The sequence below is a fragment of the Artemia franciscana genome, chromosome 13, assembly GCF_032884065.1.
Source record: "Artemia franciscana chromosome 13, ASM3288406v1, whole genome shotgun sequence".
In the NCBI taxonomy this organism is placed as follows: domain Eukaryota; kingdom Metazoa; phylum Arthropoda; class Branchiopoda; order Anostraca; family Artemiidae; genus Artemia; species Artemia franciscana.
In genome coordinates this window covers 285,649-298,805 of record NC_088875.1, presented here as the reverse complement: position 1 = coordinate 298,805, position 13,157 = coordinate 285,649, and the positions used below count along the sequence as shown (strand labels likewise).

Here is a 13,157-nt window from a genome sequence, read left to right as displayed (position 1 = left end):
AACTTTGCTTGCGACAACATTCCTTTAGCAGCAGGGGAGTGACTCCATAATTTTTATTGGGGGGAGGGGGGCAAGAGGGATCCATATCTGGATAGTCAAGGGGCATAGTTTTTACCAAATTTCCGAGGGGGAGGACAACTGCCCCTCCCCTAAAAACGACGCTCCGTTAGCAGAGACCCATTAGCGACATCCTCGCAAAGCATTTTGACGGAGCTTTTGTTTTTTTTGCTACTATTTAAATATTTTCCTCCAAATGTGAAAAATGAGATTTTTACTTATATGGATAATTCGTTAGCGTTAATTTGAACCGATAAGAAGTTAAACATTCAAAGATTCTAATTTTGATCGGCTCGAATAAGCGCTAACTAAATCTCGGCATTCGTAAATGTCAATGTGGATAGGCCTTCATATGCGTAGGTTTTCTGACCAATATAATGAATTGTTCCTTTGAATGTTTATGTACATTACAGTTGAGCATGATTTTTATTTTTGTATGCTTTCATCAGTCTCTTTTTGTGTATCTATTTCTGCTTTTAAAAATAAAATTGCCGCTTGGTATTTGGTGGTATCTGGTGGTAGAAGTGCTATTTTCCTTGATTTCTCTTCTTTTCTTCTGTACCCAGCGTCGTAGACTGTAACGTCCGATAGCTCCTAGTTAGAATGGTGGACAATTTAAAGATGTTTTTGTGTTAAAAAAAGAAATCGAATTGATTAACCAAGTAAATACAGATCTTTATTATGAAATAAATCCATTAACATGGTAAACATTTTGCACCAGTAAGATATAATAGAGCACTTTTACCATTAGCACTACCAAACACAATAATATTTCCATGAAACACGAGAAAAGAACCAAAATTGTTGGTAAGCAAACCAAGAGAATAGCTTTGACAGCACAAGAAGATGACTTTGTTAGTCTAAAAATTGCAGATAAAACACATTAAAAACAAGCAATTTTTTTATATAGTTAAAAGTTGGTTGTTACAAAATATATACAAAGTCGTACAAAAACATGGTTTAACTAGGTATTTCCTCTTCGGAAACATTTGGACATGAATATTTCGAAGATATTTCAAGATTAAATAGTAATATATATCACAATCATCGCATACTTATCTCATGCGTTAATTTGAACAATACTTTGTTAGATATTTGTCCTAATTTTTTCTAACCCTAAAACACACCTTGGACTTCGTTCAATAATATAATCGTAGAAAGTAAGATTTTTTTTTTTTTAATTTGAGAAATATTTGTGCGCGTTGTCAAAATCATTATAAATCGTTTACTTTTTCACATTGAGGTATAGTTTTATTATTATTTTTAATCATTTTTTATTTATATTGTTCATATTATTGACCATTAAAAAAAAAAAAAAAAAAAACATTCTAAAATCAACCTCTTTCTTCTCCTGATAAGTTGGAAAAATGCGGGGTTTGCATACAACGAATCCCTTGCGTTCAGATATTCCTAGTAGGAGGAATGTGAAATTGAAACGGCAGCACCACTCTACACGGTTAAAATAGTCTCTTCAGTTTTCATATTACAGAGCTCACACTAAGTAAGTAAAGTAAGTACGACCTCAGTAGACCTTCAAAGTCCAAACCGGTGGTGCTGATCTCCGTTTCATGGCCCTTCAGCCAGAAAGCACAATGGGGGGGGGTTGGGGGCAAACCATCCTGTGCTTTCGCACACCCTGCTTACCTTCCCCAGATTTCTCTAGGTACCCATTTAGAACTGGATCAACTCTGGCTGAGCTCACAGAGTCACGCCACAGACTCCCGTCCCAAACCAAATATCTGGCTATGCTTGGGATCGGACCCGTGCTCCAAGGATGAGGAATTCTCAAACTAGCCAGCCACCACTTAGCCAGGACGGCTAAATGGACAGAGTTCATACTAAACTACAATAACAAGTTACTCCTAATAAAAATGAGATTTGGTATGAAGACATGTGCGTTTTACACGTCAGGTGTGAGCCAGTGCTCACACCTCACATGGCCGCATCCAGGATTTCTTTCAGAGAGGGAGGATTGCAAAAGGATTTTTTCCAGGGAAATTTTACAAAAAGAACTTTAAAAGTCGCATCAAAAATTTGTTTAGATTCGCTTTGTTACGTTTATAGGAGTCGGATAGAAATACGGCCTTGATCGAAAGCTTCATTTTTCTTGGCGAAAATGCACCAAATATAAAATTTTCCTAAAAATTCACTCTGAAAAGAGTGCTGATATGAAGAAGTTCCAGCATAACCACAAAAAATTGGCAAAATGCCACAAATGCGGCCCACCTGATAAAACTGAGACAACATGTAGCACAAGTATGTGTTCTGCAAGTCACCATTTTTTCTAAGCTTTTTTTAAAGCCTTGAAAAAGGAAGGACACAAAAGCAAAACAGGACTGAAAACCGTCCATTTAAACTTTTTGTATATAAAAACAGACTAATAATTTTTCAGCTCAAGAAACTTTTCCAGCGTGTCTAGAAAAGTTCATGACGAAAACAAAAGTATTTGTAAGTTGAGCTTTCTAACAATTCATATTGTCACTGTGTCCAAATGTCACCGAATAATTGTGTAAAGAAATAAAGAGACAAACATGCTTATTTTCCCACGCTTGATACAATGCTTGAAAAATTGTTCTTCGTCTTAACATAAGCTGACACTTCCCCTTCACAATTAAAAGATGCAATACAATTAATAAGGCACCGCCATCGCCATGGAAGCAGATGGTCTTACATCAAACACACACTATCACCTGTTCTTTAGTGAGAATTATTTTTCGTTCATTCTCATTCCGTCACTTTCATCAGAAATGAGGTCAATACTGCGACGCAAAAATGAGCGCCCATGATTGGCTCCTAAATAGACACTAAACAATATGAAACCAATAAAAGGATTTGTTTCGACTAGTCTCGTTAGCTTGTCGCTATCGCCAGTAATTCTAAAATATTTGTAAATATTCTAAGCTTCACAGCAAAAAAGGCGAATAAATTTACTTTTTCTTTAAAGAAAAAAAAGAGAGAGAGAGAGAGAGAGAGATAGAGAGATAGATAGATAGATAGATAGATAGAGAGAGAGAGAGAGAGAGAGAGAGAGAGAGAGAGAGAGAGAGAGAGAGAGAGAGAGAGAGAGAGAGAGAGAGAGAGAGAGAGAGAGAGAGAGAGAGAGAGAGAGAGAGAGAGAGGATAGGGAGAGAGAGAGCGATTTTTAAGATATAAATTGTGCAGAATTTATTTTGGTAAAATGTAGTAACTATAAGATTGGTATGGTCTGCAAAGGCAGTGAGAAAACGAGGGACTAATATAAATTAGTGCCAGTTAAATGGTCAAAAGGCCTTTCTTGAAGTCCAAAATGTAATTGAAATAACATTAACCTTCAAGCCGGAATGACCATTTCCAGCCAAAATTTCCCCACATGCACAGCGCTTTTCAACGTTAACTACAAACCATATGAGAAATACATCCTTTTTTGTTGACAGCCTGAACATGAAACCCAGAAGTAAAAATAGCCTATCTTACGGATCAAAAACATACTTGATTCAATGAGAACTACGCTTTATTCACAATTTCTTCTATGTTTTTTTTTTTTTTTGTTAGTAGTACTCCCTCGTAAGCGACGCTTTTGGTGTGCTACCGATTGATTTTGTCTCTGTTATTTTTTTTGGATAATAAATTGCTATTACTACTAAAAAAATAAAATAAATTATTTAATACCTGAATATAATAATGGACGCAAATGATCATATTGTTCCTCGTTACGGGTTTGAATTAAAATTCTGCCACTAACTCCACTTAAAAGAGAAAAAAATTTTGGAGACTGAAAAGTTTTTTGAGGAAATAGAGATAAAACCATGGATATAGCTGCGCAAAGGGATGCAAGATGCGAAACGCTTGCCTTCTTTAAAAAAAAAAAAAAAAACACTCAAAAGCAAACGCAAAGGTATATTCTGAGAGAATATGGTAAATATGTTTGCCCTTTTAGTTCATTAATATCGCTCTCTACCTTGAGCCCAAGGAAAAATCATTAGCCAAGGAAGGATTACAAACGACTTTGTAACCGACTTTAGTCAAACTTTACATACAAAGTCTTTTAGTATCTTTATAAAGTCATCAAAATGAAAATTATTTAAAGCTGGCCTCCATTTTAGCTTTGAGTAAAAAAAGGATAACTGTGGATAAAAGACAATGTTAACCTAAAAAGTTGAATTTAATTAGAATTACACTATGACACTTGAGTCCCTTAAAAAATTTTGGCAAATGGACGTAGTCTGTAGTAGAGTATTTTTTCAGAAAATATGTGCTAAAACCATAGATCAAGCTATGAGGAGCAGAAGAAGCAGTGCTCCTAAAAAAAACTCATTGCCTTCGCAGGAGAAATCATCAAAAGCAAAGTTTTTTTTTGACAACAGATGGTAAATTTGCGCATTTGAAATGGCAATTTGCTTGCTCCCCCCTAACCAGAGATAAATCTTTGGCTACGTCCGCAAGGGCAAAGTGCGCAAATTTTGCGCAGGCGTATTTAAAATCAAAGTAAAAGAAAATAAAAGTTGCGCATGCATTTTTTTGCGCTTTGAATTAGAATTGTCAATGTTGCTTTAGTTCAGGAAGTGAACAATTAATAAACTTCTGGTAATACGGGTAATCAATCCATTTCCGGACGTAATTCTCTTTAATATGTTAAAGATAAGTGCATGAGCTAGGTTACTGAAACTTTCAGAGATCTGCAGGATTTGATAATTTAGCTGAGTTTTGATAAATTTTATTGACCTGGCTTTACTATATCCTTTAAAATGTCAATGATTGAACCAGAAAATAAAAGTATCATTCACGAGAATGAAGTGATTGTATTTGCCATTTAAGGTCCAAAAATGAGTTAGATCATTCCGTTTTTCTTTTCTCTTTTTTCAAAACAGAAATACAACCCTGTTTCCAGCGTTTCTTGTCGCATAGAGACCAACGAAATATACTAAAACACGTTAGTACGCTTGCCGTTCAAAACCTAGGAACACACACATTTTCATAGTCGATTTCCCTAAGCTCACTTCTTTGAAGGAGCGACAATTTTGCTCTCAGGAAACAGCATGTAGAAAACATTAGACGATATCCCTTTCATGTCCTTTTCAATTAACAAAGATAAAGTAGTATAGATAGCTTATGGTTAAAGTAAGTTAGTAATTTAACAGGAATTAGTATGTAGTTTAGTATTTTATCTTTCAAAGCTCTAAGTGATATATATTAATAATTTTGCCGTATCATAGTTCTATAGATCTGAATTTAATTACAGTTTGTTGTGATTAATTACAAACCAGAAACGTAAGAAACAATTTCTTTTGAAAAGGGCGGGGCCTGGGATCTTATGGAAGGAAGGCACATGTTCTGAATAACGACAAAAATGGGGAAATTATATGAATATGTAACAAAGACTAGAAAAACTCACTTAAGGGGCGAGTGGCTTTCTCAGACCCCCATCCCTCCCTGCTTTACCTGCCTGTAACAAGATATAAGAAAAATGTCTTTTAAAGAAGGTATCTGAAGTCGGGACGAGAGAGAGGGGGAGGGGGTCCACATTAAAAAAAATTATTTATACTTTTTCATTGGCATAATAATTAACCTTCTAATGGAAAATACTGATTATGTTGGAAGCCTTAAAAATATTTAATAGAGAGCTGAAAACAACTTCCTAAAAAAGAAGAAAAAAACGATCCCAGATATTAATTTAGGCGAAAGCCACAGTCATTCAAGATGAAAAAAAAAAACAGAAGAAAATATCACGCCATTTTTCAAATTAGCACTCATTTAACATCACTTGATTTGACGAAGAAAGAATTTAACTTCTCTTACATTTCGCATTTTATGATTGCAGCTTAATTTGAGGTAATAAAAAAGCAGAGACACGCCCAAGAGAGTCAGAAAAAAACTGTCAGACGCCTTAAAAGTGATAAAGCGAGTCAAATAAATTGAAAGAAACTAGACATAGCAAGACATTTACAAGAAACACAATTGGTTAAGGGTCTTAACTAGAGAATCTTAACAGCATATGTGATGCAGTAATGATTGCGGCGACCTTAGGACTACTAAAGAGACTTCAAGTGGCAGCCTAAAATACCAAGTGGGAGGGACTGTCACAAGAACGCCCTGTACCCCACTTACCAGTCAGACCTCAAAGTTTCTTAACGCGTTTCTGCTACCCAAAGGGATAGATATACTCACGGCAGCGGACACCTTGATGACTAGAGGCTCCTTGTCGATGCCATAGGTGCCTAGGAGACACTGACAGATATAAGATCCAAGGTAAAGTTAGACAGAAGCTCACACATCATAGACTACTATAATTACTTTTCATATAAACAATGAGCAGTCCGTTTAGGAATGAAAACCTCACAAGGAAAATCATAGTAAAACGTTTGACAGAAGGTCAGACTCCAACCCTGTCTTATTTACTTGTTAAGGGAAAAAGAGAAAAATTATGTCACCTAAATAGTTAAAACGTCAAATTATTGAATTGTATTCAAATAAACACTGAATACATCAGGTTGTTCGGAAAGGTGTTGGATTGTTGCCGTACTTAAGAAAGACGCTCAACTTATCATCAAAAAAGATATGATGACATCAATTTATATCAAGAGAGATATGATGACAACTTAATTAGCCAATTTACAATGTTGATCAAACAATTCAGAAATAAATCGTCCCCTATGGTAGTTACTTGTTCGGAAAAAAACATTGATAAATGTGATATTTGGATGGTTCAGATGCCAAATCGAAGACTGTGTGTGACAACCACTGAAATCATTACTGATATTGGCTAAGCGCAGGTTTGGGAACAGATTTATTTTTTTGTAGTTTTTTGTGTCTTTACTGATGTTTAAGTGTAAATAATACGTTTAGGCAAATTTCAATACGAATTTAGCTGAAATTCTGGTATACAAAAGGTTTTAGCCTGCATTTTAAAAGATTTACTTATGTCAGCTTGGGATATTAATTATTATCATCATTTGTATTGGAACATTATGGTTACCCCTCTTCCGTACTATCGTATATTGCGAAAATCTGGTTCGGAGTTCTTTAGTTTAAGTAAAACAAAAGATCCATTTCAAAGTCATTTATACACTTTCATTATCCTAAAAAAAAATTCTCAGAATATTACTCCATAATTCTAAATATGTATAAATAACTTTAAACCTGATTTTCAGTTCATTTCAGATAAAGCAATCCAGTTTTTAGCAGTTACGATAATATACAAGATGGACGACGTTGTGTGGTAAGTAAGTTCGTGGCATTAAAAATTAATGGAAATTTAAGAGTTAATCAAATGATCTGACTGACAATAAAGACAAACAACAAATTGAAAACTGAAGTTGATTAATTTGGCTATTGAACAGCTTATTTGTCTTCGTTATATTTTTTACACATTCCTGTATTTTAATCCTTTTTACTCTAAGCGTAGACAAGTCTGAGAAACATACAAGCAAATTTATCTACTGCCCCTACTAGCACAGGAAAATTCCAACTTTTGAAGTCACACTTCAGCAGGAGTGAGGTTTTTTCCCCCAAGGACAGATATTAGGGATAAGGCTGTCAGACTGACACTTTACTTCTACAATTTGTTTTAAGTTTTTTTTTTTAATTTAATTATTTATTCTTGTGTTATCTAAAATAATTTAACGCGGTTTGAACGACTGCAATCGTACTCATATTTGTGACTGTGCATAGTCCTCTCCACATTTTATCGCATTATTTTTAATTTTGAAAGCAGGGGAGTATGCCACAAAAATAATGCTGAGTGATTATTTTTAAGGTGAGATGGCCTTTAAAGGTATAATTCCTTTTTCAGGGTTGATGTGTAGTGTACAATCCCTAGTCTCGTTTTAACGTATTGTTTTAATATTACCGAGGTTGTACATAAAGAGAAAAATAAAGTAGAGCAATTAGTTCACATGCCTTAATTGATTGCGATCGTATACATATTTTCTTCCAAGGGGTGCCATTTCGGGAGGAGGGAGCACCCAGAATGTTAAAAATGCCTTGTTTGTGGCATTTTCATTGAAAAAAAAAACAAACAAAAAACTAAACCATTTGCGATAGGATTATTGGGCTCACTAAAACAATCCCTGCCCCCTCCCTCTAGATAGTTTTATTCGTTCGTCTTCAGAACTCATATTTTTCATCACGACATTTGATGGGAAGTATGCACTGACTGAAAATAAGACTGACCGTTTTGTTTCAACTTGAACGAATGTGATCATCTAAAACTACGATTAAAACACATCTTGCATCCCCGCAAGTTACAACCGAAAAGAAAAAAAAACAAAAAAAAACAACATAATTAACAGTGTTCGCCACGGATCGTAACTCATAGGTCAGGTACCGAATGATCCATCAGCTTTTTCACAAGACTTGTTGACATGCTAAAAGAGAAAAATTACATATAGAGATTTGAAAATAAAGAAGGAAAATAAATCAAAATTTAAAAATATTGATGAGTTCACTATTATTTAAACAGTTTATTTATATATTTTCTTTTATCAACACAAGGTATAAACAAAATTCATACACTGAACTTTCCTTATTAATTATAAGAAAGTGACCGTCTTTCTTATTTCAGAGAAAAGAAGAATAGTAAAGAAGAAAAAAGAAAGAAAAAAAATTCTCAGCAAAATAAGATAAAAAGTGTTAATACAAAAAAAAATAAATTGGGAAAGAACTGCTTCCTCTATTTGTACTAGCATAAACATTCACTTGAGGGCAAGTTTATCCTTATCGTCCATGTTAATTTTTTCCTGTGTACAAACAAATATTATCTGGAAAACAAATCTCATCGGATAATTTGAATTGGAAGTTACCAGAAATTCATTAAAGTTGAGGATTTCAGGGTAGCAACCCCCTCCATCCCATGTATGTCCTTGCCTAACATGACTGTTCAAAACCAAGGAGAAACAGCCGAAAACCAATATATGTCCGTGGAACATCTTAGGGTAGAAAAGGAAGTTATTAATGTGAGTCACCCTGTCAAAATGACAGGTTAGTCATGTTGACATGTCAGCATGACAGCTCCATAAATTCCCATTATTGTATAAATCAAAGTTCGTATAGTAATTCGACTCCAAGTGAAGATCCACCATGAAAGCTGAGACAAGTAAAATTTAATGTAGATGGCAAGCAAAAACCTTTAGGGAAGAGAAGACCGAAAGGAATTAATCAGAAGAGTCTCTCAAAATGGAGGATAATTTAGGGTACGACAGTGGAAACGTTAAACCTGCAACAGTGTTGTGTATATATACAGAGAGATAAAGACAAATTTGATGTCTCGTAATATAATATCTTTGTTCAGATTGTATAGTCTATTTTGTCATTAAGTGGGGAAATTGTCAACAGCTTATTTCTTGAATTTGTATCTTTATTGACTTCTTACATATGAAAGAAATTTATAAATTGCCATTGTAGTTTTAATGAACAGAATTTTTTTTATTATTGAAACACAAACATGGTCATTAAGGCAGTGTTGAATGTCTATTTTTTAACACTTTCACATTTAGGTACAACGGTGAAACGGTTCCATAAACGCAATTATTTGTAAGATCGTTAGCAAAAAAATTATTTTAGACCGCCAAAAAACAACTTTTATCATTAAACCCTAAAAACAGATCAATCCCACGTCCAAAAGAGCTTATTAAAAATGACTACAACAACTTATTGAATAAGCGTAATTATAATACCCTACTGAACGCGATTTGAACATCAAAATGAATTTCTTACAAACGAATCAATAAATCTTGCAAACCCATAGACTTTTTGAAACTAACCACAATTTTTGTTACTGTGTACCTATAGATATTTATCTATCAGTATACGCTAGCAATAATTCTATATGAAAAAATTCTATGCAACTCTTAAACTCCTTATTCAATAAGTTATTGCAGTTACTTGCAATAAGCTCTTTTGAACAAGGAGTATGTCTGCTTTTGGAGTTGCATAAAAATTTCAACCTGTAAAAGGGATGAATCGTAGCTTATTGACCTCCAAAGCAAATTAACAAACAATCAGTTTCAATAGGTTTCATTAAGTGCTTTGAATGCAATTCAATAAATGTAATAGGTCAATATATTGAACGCTAAAATCATAAAAATCAATTGCAATAAGCTTATTGAACGTGAAGATAGCTTGGGTATTTTACTATAAATGAATTACTCCCAAAGAATATATCATGCTAATTTCCCCAGTAACTTCTATTTGGTCGTTTTTTATCGTTGCGTCTGATGCGTTGTGTCGGTGACTTTGTACGCACCTTCTATGTATTAATTAAACGCAAATGTAAGTCGCTGATCATATCAATTCTGCCACAGCTCGCAAATGTTCATTTTTGCGTGAAAAAAAATATTTAAGCTATGCAATAATTTTATCGTTTTCCCCCTTCCGTGTCCATCTTATTCATCATCTCTGCGAAAAGAAATCACTAAGTCTTTAATTATTTTCAAACTGTTATTTGTTTTATATATATAAATGGCTATCTCATACAATTTTCCCTGATCATTTCTCTCGTGAAAAATGTACAGCTAGACAGGTCATTCTACTTTTCTCAGGAAACAAAGACAACAGTACAAAATGGGGAATTACACGAGAAAGGAAATCCTAAATACGAATGACTTAAGGTGGGGAAAAAACCTTGTTAAATAGCAGATGAATCGTGGGGAAATTGTGTTGAAGGAAATAGTGCTGACATGGCAATTTGAGGCTTGAATTCTGATATGCTTCGTTTAACTAATTGCCCGTCTATTGTGAGATGCTATTCCATTCAAAATGGATTTGTGTAATTTGATATCTGAAATAATAAGTCAGATAAATCTATCAGTTAATTTTAGGGATGAAAAGGCATAGTAAGGATTGAGAAGGTAAATTCTTTTGGCACGGTTACGATTCACACATTTTCCCTTGGCACTTAAGTCTTTTTTTTATTGTGAGGCTCATTTAATGTAAACTTAATTTTACGAATTTATATTTGAAAATTTTGAAATCTGATCAAATATTTGGATCGACCTTCAAACGAGAGTCAAGATTTGTAAGTTTGTATTTCACTCTATTTTTCTGTATGGATGAATAGAAGTCCAAACTGAAATCCTGAAACTGAAGTCCAAATTCTGCATTCTTTGGATCACACATGTAGGAGAAACATGCTCAGATTGAATATCCCTGATGGAGCAGCAAAAAAAACTGTAAGACAATGATATAAAAAAACATATAACCCCTGCAACATCCGTCGTCGGTTCAAATATATCTGTCACAGATAATGAGGTATTTTTGTCTTAAACACACTTCAATGTAAACACTTCCCAGGATGAAACACAACTGAGAGCCAAAATGTGGCTATCACCACCGTGGCTATCCATGGGACCTCTAGGGGCTTACATTTTTCCTCATGGCCTAAGATCGTAACCAGTGGAACTCACCCACCACCTCCTAGAGCCACAGAGATATTCAAATCATCACCGCTGATCCTGTGTACCGGTTAAGTTCTCTTTGAACACCGTTGGATGTCTAAACGTAATTACTGATTAAGCCCTTTGAGAAATTGATCTGAAAGGAGGAAAAACCATAATCGGCGAAGTGCCGAACGAGTTCATGTTCAAGTCAAATTTTTTTTCAGTCTCTTTGGCATATAGCTAACGCCCAAAACAGATTGCTTTGTTTCGACTGCAGCATCTATTATTTGGATTGTTTCCCTTTCCGATAAGTCTAGGTTTAGAAGCACTGGAAAAATAGAACAAGCAGTTAGCCTAAAACTACGAATGAAACAGGTAGTCACTTGCAGCCAATTGAAACTTGACATACTAAAATTATTTTTTAACCTAACTAAGGAAAAACATTGTGAAATTAAATAAGAAAAAAGGCAAATTATACGAGAATGGTTCAGGTAGTCTAATAAAATTATGAGCATGCACTTACATTAATGTCAGACTAGTATGATATTATCAGATTGGAAAAGATAAAACAGGAAGTTGCCCTACAAGAGCCAGCGAAGCAGGGAAGGTCTCTCAGATAGGTAATAGGAGAACAGGATGAGACTAAGATAAAATGGAAATAAAGACTGAAATTGACATTTCCTTTCACACATAGGGAAATTATTGCCATTTCCTTTTGAAAGATATATAAAAGCGTCTTGGCCTTTCTTATTATTTCTTATAATCAACATCTATTAATAAACATCCCGGGATTTTGATTGGTTTTTTGAAAAATATAATTTTTTCTATTCCCATCTTTGCCTCCAGCTAAACCGATGAATAGATATTTGTACTTCCTCTGAACCGTACCACGTAATTTCCCAATATTTTATGTTTTTAGCACTAATTAGATATTCCCTAAATAATTTCTAGGACCAAACTGCCTAACCATAATTAAAGATAGAAAAACAGATCCGGAGAAGAACCGATTAATCTCGACAAAAAAAGAGGAAGGAAAAGATTCTAGGAAAGAAAAGAGTAAGACCAATGAAAAAGAGAAGAAAAATAAATAAAAAGCCTTTCTATATTTACACAACGACAAGCACCCAAACTACACTGCAAGAGATAATTGAACAAGAGCGCAACACAAAATTTTGATAAATCCAAGGATGGACGAAAACAGACGATCTCGAAGTGTCAAGACGGACATTCTTGACGTTTCCAAGAAATATTCAAGGATGTTGAATATGGATGCTCACTTATGACGGGGTCTTCTAAAACCCTACCGACGCCACTCTAGAGGATCCAAAATAGGATTTGAGGACGAGTTGTAGCACCGATCGGGTACCTTTACAGCCCCAAGTGAAAGATCTTATAAGGTATCAATGGCTGTTTTCGACAAAGTTTACATCCCAGCCTCCCTCCAACGACCTATCTCCATTTGTGCCACCATTTGCTCCTTTAAAAATAAATTGGACAGGCACAGCTCTAGGGAGATAACCTAGGTAAATGGTTGAATAGTGCTATGACACGCCCAAAGTTTTTAGCAGCCTGGTGCCATGAATTCTGGCATATTTTTTTTTTGGGGGACTGTCCGAATTTGATCGCCTTGGGATTGGGAACATTTTGTTTGCCTCCTGTGGCCCAGTTGCACTAAACGTCAGAATTATCTGGAGAAGTTGATTTGACGTAGGTTTAGAATTTTGTTGTCATCCGTTCTATCATTGAAAA

General features: G+C 34.7%; 1 protein-coding gene across 2 annotated transcripts in view; it reads right to left on the bottom strand.

Moving 5' to 3' along the window:
• Window positions 1-711: 711 nt before the first annotated feature.
• LOC136034350 (syntenin-1-like) overlaps window positions 712-13,157 on the bottom strand; it is a 151,002-nt gene continuing 138,556 nt past the window's right edge. Inside the window, exons 7-8 of one of the 2 annotated variants that reach the window (XM_065715483.1) lie at window positions 8,332-8,399; window positions 712-2,933 (exon numbers count right to left, since the gene is read on the bottom strand). In XM_065715483.1, the coding sequence (XP_065571555.1) occupies window positions 8,345-8,399 (55 nt within the window). In that variant the 3' untranslated portion in view covers window positions 712-2,933; window positions 8,332-8,344. Of the gene's footprint in view, window positions 2,934-3,799; window positions 8,400-13,157 lie in introns of those variants that run through there. The other variant, XM_065715482.1, reaches the window with a different exon arrangement.